Source organism: Apaloderma vittatum, unplaced genomic scaffold (genome assembly GCF_000703405.1).
Source record: "Apaloderma vittatum isolate BGI_N311 unplaced genomic scaffold, ASM70340v1 scaffold8016, whole genome shotgun sequence".
In the NCBI taxonomy this organism is placed as follows: Eukaryota; Metazoa; Chordata; class Aves; order Trogoniformes; family Trogonidae; genus Apaloderma; species Apaloderma vittatum.
Window position 1 is genome coordinate 1 of NW_009719931.1, and position 8,465 is coordinate 8,465.

Sequence of the window (8,465 nt, forward strand, 5' to 3'; positions counted from 1 at the left end):
CCAGCCTCAACGATTCTGTGATTCTGTGAGAAGGGCAATGAAGCTGGTGAACAAGTCTGGAGAACAAGTCTTGTGAGGAGTCATTGAGGGACCTGGGGTTGTTCAGCCTGGAGAAAAAGAGGCTGAGAGGAGCCCTTATTGCTCTCTAGAACTACCTGAAAGGAGGTTGTAGAGAGGTGGGGATCAGTCTTTTCCCCCAAGTAACAAGCAATAGCATGAGAGGAAATGGGCTCAACTTGCTTCAGGGGAGGTTTAGATTGGATATTAGGAAAACTTACTTCACTGAAAGAGCAGTGAGGCATTGGAACGGGCTGCCCAGGGAGGTGGTGAAGACACTATCCCTGGAGGTCTTCATAGATGTAGCACTTTGGCACATGCTTTAGCGGTCACGGTAGTGTTGGGTTGATGGTTGGACTTAATCTTAGAGGTCTTTTCTAACCTTAATGATTCTATGACTCTCAATCTTTCCCAGTATTAATTGCAATATCCTGTCCTTTCTCCCCCGGCTGTAGCTGGGATGCTGCATACAAAAGAGAGCTGCAAACTTTTCAAGATATCGGAGATGCTGGAGAAATTTGGTAAATGAAATCACTCCACCAGAGTGTTTCTACTATTTCTTTATAAAAATGGACATTGCAAAACACAGCCAGCAATGCAGTGGGTTACTGAATAGTTCTGGATGTTGGCAAGGTGACAGGGAATGCTAATCTTGAAGCCATCAGTTCCTCTTGCCCAGTTTTGCAATGCAGATTTCTCCGTTGCGCTTGGGTAACTCATTACACACACAGTGAGCTGGTAGTTGTCGTGTATCATACTAGTGAAGGAGCTTTTTATCCCTGAGCTCAGGTTGAACTATGTAAGTTGCTGAGGCTGACATATTTTTTAAATATACGGTGGGCTTCACCTCCCACAGTTGATGTTTCGGTGATTTTTAAGGCCATGTGATTAATTTTAATTTAAACAAGGCAAACACATAATATAAACTATGTTAGTTCCTACCCAAGTGCTTCAGTAAGAGACACTTTGTAAAAGCTGGAGAGAGAGCACGCAATGAAATAAGTTTGCTGTACCTCTTCTACATTTTTGCTGTATTAATTACCCAAGCCTTTGTTTTTCATAGGTTTGGAGAAGAAAGCATGGTTCGAATAATTAGATGGTTGGAAAAACAGAAGGTCCCCCTTGACAGCTCTGTGCTTGACATTGGAACTGGAAATGGTGTTTTGCTGATTGAATTGGTTGGTATATTGCAAAGTTTGCCCTTTTGATACAGAGTCAGCGCTCCAAACGGGCTAGTTTAAGTACAGCTCTCACAAGTGACAACAGTAATCATGGCAAGCTGTATCGTAGGTGGGAGAACTACATTAAATTTGATATTTTTGAGGTTTTTTCCCCATCAAAGAACACTGGTTACTGTGAATCAGGTTTTATGTTTTCGTTTGGCTTAAGAGTGTAAGTGAAATTAACTTAGTGCTGTTGACGTGCCTTAAAGAGCATCCTGGCACAAGGGCAAGGTGAAATTGCAGGTGGCTGCCAGACACCGTGTGAGTCACACGTGTGTCACTCTGTGACCCAGCAGTGCCATTAGAGGCACAGAACACGTAGGTAGTTCTGCCAAGTGGAAATAGCGCTTTTTTTTTTTTGTCTTTTTGCTAGACATGCTCAATCTTCTTATTTCTTGGTGCTGCCCGAAGTGTCAGTCCTCCAGATTTCAAAATTTACAGTATTTCCTTAAAACAATCAGCCTGAGTTTCCCTGATTTTAACTTCACCTTCCTGTTTTCCTACATGTAAAAATGCATTTCTTCCTATTGTTGTATAAAACACCCCTAGATGAGGAAATTAAGTTGATCGATACATGAAGCTCTCTGGTGTGCAGAACCAAACCCTTTCTCTGCACTCAGCTCTGATAACAGTACTTATTATCGATGTAAAAAGTGATTAAACCCGAGGGTTTTACGTAAACGACTGAAAAATTTTGTCACGCTTCTTTTCAAGAAGCGTCCATTTCTGTCAGGGGGGAAACCCCTCGCCAGGCCTATTCTGAAGTGTTATAAATTTTGCTGTTACACAGTGATACAAGACATTTAGGAGTTGCAGTATTTTTTTCCTGTTTTTGATTGAATACTTTGGTGCAATACTGCAGGAGGGTTGGTGAGGAAAGGAGCTGTCGTACTGTCACAGTTTCCATTGTTCTACGTTCTCCATTGGTTCCATTAGTTAATGTAGGAATGCAAAGGGCTGGAAGTCAAAGTCAGGTTTGCAATTTATATGTTTTTTAACGCGGGCTTTGACTTTAGAAGAGTTTACAGCCTTTAGGGGACTGGCTGCTACACACTGGAGCGCAGAAGTTACATCATCAAAAGTAGAAATTGCTCATCTCATTAAGCGAAATGAACCTAGTCATAATGATTGTGAAGTGCATTGTTAGCTAGCTCTATCATTGCTGAAACATCTAACAGAAAAAGCTTATTTGTAGACTTCAGTTTTATACTGGTCCTGCTTACAAATCTGAAATTGATTTTCGTTCTGTAATGGGAAAATGAGAGCCTGTTAGCTTTGAAAAACTATTAAACTGCTGTAAGAGCACCTTCGTCCCTCACATTAAGCACCTCAAAGTACTGTGATTGCTTTACTAGAAAATTTTCAGTTCACTTCCCATCTGAAAACTGACTTCAAAAATTACATTGTTTACTGTTGCTAAATAATTCAGGATCCCACTTGCTTAGTTGAGGGAAAAGAAATTACTTTGCCGTTAGCTGCCAGGCTTTGAAAAATCAAGTTAAGATTCTTCTGGTGAGTGCTTCAGCCGCTGTAGGACACTGGAATTGGACTTGATAAGGGATAGAAATGGCAATACTGAAAAAAACCAGTCAGCCTTCAGTCATACAGGACATTAAGTTGCACCTCTCTCTAAGGTACCTACTTGAGGGTATGTGTCAGACCATCATGAGAGCAGGAGGAGGTGCCACAGAGTCCAGTTCCTTGAGGAATACTGGGCCCTGGCGTGCCGTTAACGGTAAAGAATAGTAAGGAAGTGGGAGTATAGTAGGAAAATTACTCTTAAATGCAACTTGGTCTAGGTAAAACAGTATCAGTTCCAGGAGGGAATATTGCACAAAAAAGGAGGCAGAATGGTCATGTGAAAAGCAGGGTATAAATGAGGTGAAAGCAAGAGAGACTGCTGTGACCTGTGTAAAGCGGCCCCACTACCCAGCTAGAAGGTAAAATATCCAGCACGCTGTTAAATGTCCACTGCACGCACGCTGCAGGGATCTGCCTGTCTGTGAGCCAGAGAACTGCTGCTGGAGGCTTCCTTTCTTCTCTCTGCTTCCTTTGAGGATCTCGGATAGTGAAGTTGGACACCTCGCTGTTTTTACACGTGCAGTAGACTGTGGTCCTACCCCTGCTAACTTCAGGAATCTCGTAGGCTGCACCAATGACCTAATTCTTTGGCCTTCCAGAAATTCCAGCTCTTCTAAGGAAATGTTGCCACATGGAGCTCTGACCTTCTCTCTCTTTTTTTTTTTTTAAACTGAGTATTGTCGGAGCCAACAGCCTTGAAAAAACTTCCCAGAAGTGAAGGGTATTCACCACCCAAGCCGGGGTGGCAGCCCAAACATGGGGCAGTGCTGATAACATCGCCAACTACCTTCTGCTATTTTATCTGCTTTTTTGAGAAGCAGCAGAAGAGAGCTTAGAAATACCACCTCTGGGACAGGAGTGCAGTTGCAGGATGCAGCACAGTCGTGTTTGACACTTGAGTGAATGGTCCCTTCCTGGCCATGCAGGTTTAGCAGCATTTAATGTTGTTTATCCTTAAACTTTCCTTTTCTGCGCCGGAGACCATAGGAGTGAATGAGAACTCCCTGAAGTGACTCCCCCTTTCCAAACAGAGGAACTGTTGTGGAAACTGCTCTTCCACCCCCAAGTCTTCAGCACAGGCGTCTCAGGAAGCTTGGTTTGCTCTGGGGAGGAACGTGGGCAGAAGCCTGAGCAATACACTGGTCTTCATCAAATGCAAACAACACGGTCTTTGTGTTTGGCTGAAATTAGTGCTCGATTAAGAACAGCTGGCTAGCACTGAACTCACACAGGCCAACGAGCTGCTGCATGGAGAAAGGACCACTTAAAAAAATTCTCCTTGTTTTCCTTGCTATCGAGGTATCAGCCTTTGGAACAAGCAGATACGCAGCTAATTGCTTAATGCTCATTAAAGTCCATGTATTGTTCAAAACCAAAACAAACCCAAGGCTTCTCCCACTCTCTGCTGTTCCTGCCTGCAGCTGGCTGTAAGGTTGTAGCTCTTTTTAGATTTGGGTCTCTCCAGTCCAGCTGATGCATGTGATACCCAGATCCGGTCACTTCAGCTTCTACCTCAGTGAAAATGTGTCGCTGCCACCTCTCCCACATGCCCAACTCCATCTGGTGCAAGGTGCTCACCTTTATGGCAAAAAGAGTGCTAAGATTTCACTGCATGAGTTCACTGAACTGGGTTCTTGTCTGCTCCAAAGTTAGATTAACAGGAGTTCTCTGTATGCTCCTTTGTGTGGTGCATAACCTCCCTGAAAATGGCATGCAAATAACTGCATTCAAATAGACATTAGCAGGAACAATTGGAAAAAATGTAAGGTTTTGCAGTGAAATTCTGTGCTAAGAAAACATATTACATACTTTGGCTCTTGCAATTTGTGTTATAAACCAAATAATTGCTCTATCTCAAAAGTTACATAAGTGTCAGAGAGGTTTTGAAGCGTCTGGCACTGGCACATGTTCTTGTCGCTGAAAATTCCTGGTTTCTAAGTTACTTTTTTTGCAGATAAGAGAGCCTGTTCCCCTCCTGGGTGTTACTTTCTACAGTTCTGCTCAGCTTTCCACTTGTTGACATAAAACAGCCTTCAGTCAACAGTTCTTTGGAGGAGGTATTAGGCCAAATGGAGTCACTTCAGCTCCTTCCCCCAGCTATTTAACTCTTGTAACAGGAGTAAAAATGAGTAAAAGGGTGGATTCTTTCTGTCGTTAAGAGGAGGACAGATGAGATGGATTACACTGGTTGGATAAAAAACTGCTGGCACGCTGATTAAGATTCTCTGCTTCTGCCTAGGCAAAGTCTGGCTACACTAACCTCACTGGGATTGATTACTCTCCTTCCGCAATACAACTCTCAGAAAAAGTAAGAGAGAAGGAAGGGATGTCTAACATTAAATTAAAGGTAAGTTTTGAGAGAAAGTTTACTGAGGAAGTAGGAAGCAATTGAACCTAAGAGTAAATGACCTAATTGGTATTCAGCTGTACTCGTCTGTGGGATTAATGATGTCTTTTGACATCCGTTTGTGAGAGAACTCTAACCAAATAAATCTGTACTTAGAAGAAGATTTTTGGTCTTTTTTTTTTTTTCCTTTCTATTTCTAACACTCATTAGGGCTAACAGGATTTCCCTGCTTCTAGCAGGGAGCAGAACAGTGGTTCAGCATTTGGCGCATTCTGTGTTTTCGCTGCTACATTCCGAATTTCAGATTTGAGAGCAAGGATGAAATCCTTTAGTGATAGAGCCATGCAGCTGCAAGTTGGAGAGGCCCTGCTGGCGCAGGGGTAGGACCAGATGACCTCCAGAGGTCCCTTCCAGCCTCAACCATCCCGTGATTCTGCGATTGCCTTTCATTCTGAGCTCACTCTCTCTGCTGTGCCGTCTTATTCTCCGGCTCTGTACCTGTACAAGAACAAATGTCTCCGTTCTTGTATGTCAGCTGTACTCTCTTTGTGGCGGGCACTGTCTCTTCTGTGTTTGTACAGCACCTGGGAAACCAGGGATCAAAGTGCAAATAATTTAAAGAAAGAACTTTGAGTGTGTCAGTTTGAGCTTTAGATGGGCAGGTCCATACGCAGGCTTCACAGCACATAGATCATCATAAGTACGTAGAGAAGAAGGAAGCTGATACGGCATTTTACGTGCAAAAAGTTACCCTTTGCCTAAGCACACCCGCTGTCAGGCTTGAGGCTTTTTATTTGAAAGTATTGTTTTGCATTAAAGATTCAGGAGCTCCTGAGAAAAAGATTGTTTTCACAGTTGCAGACTTCTGATTTAGGTAGAAGACTTCCTGGCTCCATCAGCTGAGCTGTCTGGATTTGAGATTTGTATTGACAAGGGGACTTTTGATGCCGTAAGCCTTAATCCCGATAACGCAGTGGGGAAGAGGAAGCAGTACGTGAGATCTCTCTGCGATGTACTGAAACCAGGAGGTTTTTTCCTCATCACGTCTTGCAACTGGACCAAAGAGGAGCTGTCAAATGAGTTCAGAGAAGGTAAGCAGCTGAACAGAGCCGTCTGCCAGCTTAGGGTTGTTCCAGGGTGCAATGGGTGAATTTTAATAACTATTAGTGCCTTGACTTTCTCACATCAGGATTAGACAAGGTAAAGCCACTAGTATGTGCTTCAGCCTATCCTACTTCTGTTTTCCTGATGAATTAAAGCTGCCGAGGTGCTAAGGGAGGACAGGTTTTGTTATGCTTGGGAGGAGGATTTCAGTCTTAGTTACACTTTTCTCTTTTGGTCTTTTATTAGCAAATCCAGTTCACCTGTCTGATTGCTTTGAAGTGGAGGTAACATTTTTACCCGTGTTTAGGCAAAGACATGTCTATGACCGTGACCTTTTGTGTCACCTCCTCAGCCACCTTTTGGATCCCCCCAGGAGGTTTTTTTTCTACGTGCTCGTTAGCTCCTGAATCGCATGCCTGATGCTTGAAACTCAGCGTGCATCTAAAACAACTGTCCCTTCTGGAGAACTAAAATTACTGGCAAGTTATCATCTCTTCTGCCATTAATTGGTGTGAGTCAGCCAGCTAAGATTTCTATTATCCATGGAAGGATTTCAGCTGTAGAAAGCAGCGGTGCAGCATAACTAATACAGTCCTATAAACTTACAGAGTAACTGACTTGCAAGTTTTCCAGACGAATGAAGAATGGTTTGCAAAGGGTTATCCAAGAGGAGAATAAAATCACATCCTTCTAATAAAAGCATTTTAATTTCTGTCTGGCAGGATTTGAAGTTCTGGAGGAGCTGCCAACACCCAAGTTTTGCTTTGGAGGAAGAATTGGAAACAGTGTAACAGCGTTGGTTTTCCAAAGGAAAAAAGCGAGGCCATCCATCTTGGGCAAATTAGATTAGTTGAGAGAAGTCTGAACTTCAAACCTGACAGAAAAACCTCAGGCACGTGTGTAAATAAATGCTCTTTGAGTGCACAGTAAAATACTCAGTATGGAACTCTAAGGGACTGTAAAACGTTGCCCTAGAAACATTTCAGCTTTGCAGAACTTGCCTGTAAATTTTGTCCTTGCTACAACCTCGCTTGTTTTAGGGAAGCTGCAAGTTTGTAAGTGAGAGGAAAATAAGGCATCCTGAGTATGGAGACTGATATAACTGAATGATCTTCATGTTTGGAATGTAAAGATTACCCAGTATTTAATTTCTGTACTGGTAATCGGTGACCAGTAGAGGTAAAGTTATTCTAGAAAGCAAGTCTCATTTCTCTGTTGTGCTATAGATTTATACTCCATAAGATGTGTAAGGGTCAGGGCAAGTATTGTTTTCTCCTCTTCACAGGATTGGTTGTTACTAGATTTTGTTCTCTAGGTCATATTTTTATATGATTTGTAAAGCTAAAAATAAACTTCCTAAAATGGTTACACAGAAATTTTAGCGTCAGAAATCACTAAGTGTGTCGCTCGAGTTGTAAGATCAACCACTTCCAGTTAGTATTTTTAGCAAGGCATTTGAAAGAAAATGATGGCAGTTCACTCTTTTTCTCTTGCTGCCACGTTGCTGTTTTTCAAATGCTCTGGACAACTGCTGCATTTCTTTTCGTAATCATTTCCTCCTATATGAATACATTTTCCATCGGGGAGGCTTCTTAGCGGTGGGGAAAGGCTGAGAACTGACCTTCTCCTCCAGCCTACTTCATCGCTTGCCCAAGGTCATGGGTTATTGAGGGCTTCCACGTCAAGCATTTCCCTGCCACTTCAGGGCTGTGTATTTCTCTGTAGGCAGCAAAATCTTCAGAGCTGCGGTTCCTCTGCTTTAACTGCGGCGTTGCGGAGTCCAGTCCTAAGATGGAGATACGCTAAGGTCACCGCTGAAACGTCATCCTGCTCCCCAAAGGTGTCACAGGCCTGTTGTGAGGAGCCTTAAAGGAAGGAAGTTGGGACAAGAATGTGGTTTTTTGTGTGGACAAGGGTCTGCTTTGTCCATAGGCAGTCATCTTCACGTCTCTTGTCTTGTTCTGCAGCAGAATTCAGCTCTATATAAAAATTTTCCAGCCACCTGCTCAATAAAGCTGAAAAGAGCAAGCCTACAGATCGGTGCCTTTGCAGGGAGGATGGGTAGGGAGTGGCCCTCACACGTCGAAAAGTTTGGATTCCTAAATTTGCCACGGCCTCTCTTCGGTCTCAAATGAGCCCCCAAGCTATTGCTG

The 8,465-nt window shown here is 43.1% G+C and overlaps 1 protein-coding gene across 1 annotated transcript; it reads left to right on the forward strand.

The window, feature by feature from the left end:
* Window positions 1-472: 472 nt before the first annotated feature.
* METTL10 (methyltransferase like 10) lies at window positions 473-7,513 on the forward strand (the record flags this gene model as incomplete). The annotated part of the gene is made up of 5 exons (XM_009870827.1): window positions 473-578; window positions 1,121-1,235; window positions 5,101-5,208; window positions 6,083-6,299; window positions 7,035-7,513. Coding segments are annotated over 5 exons (674 nt in total), but the record flags the coding sequence as incomplete, so codon positions are not given.
* Window positions 7,514-8,465: the final 952 nt, after the last annotated feature.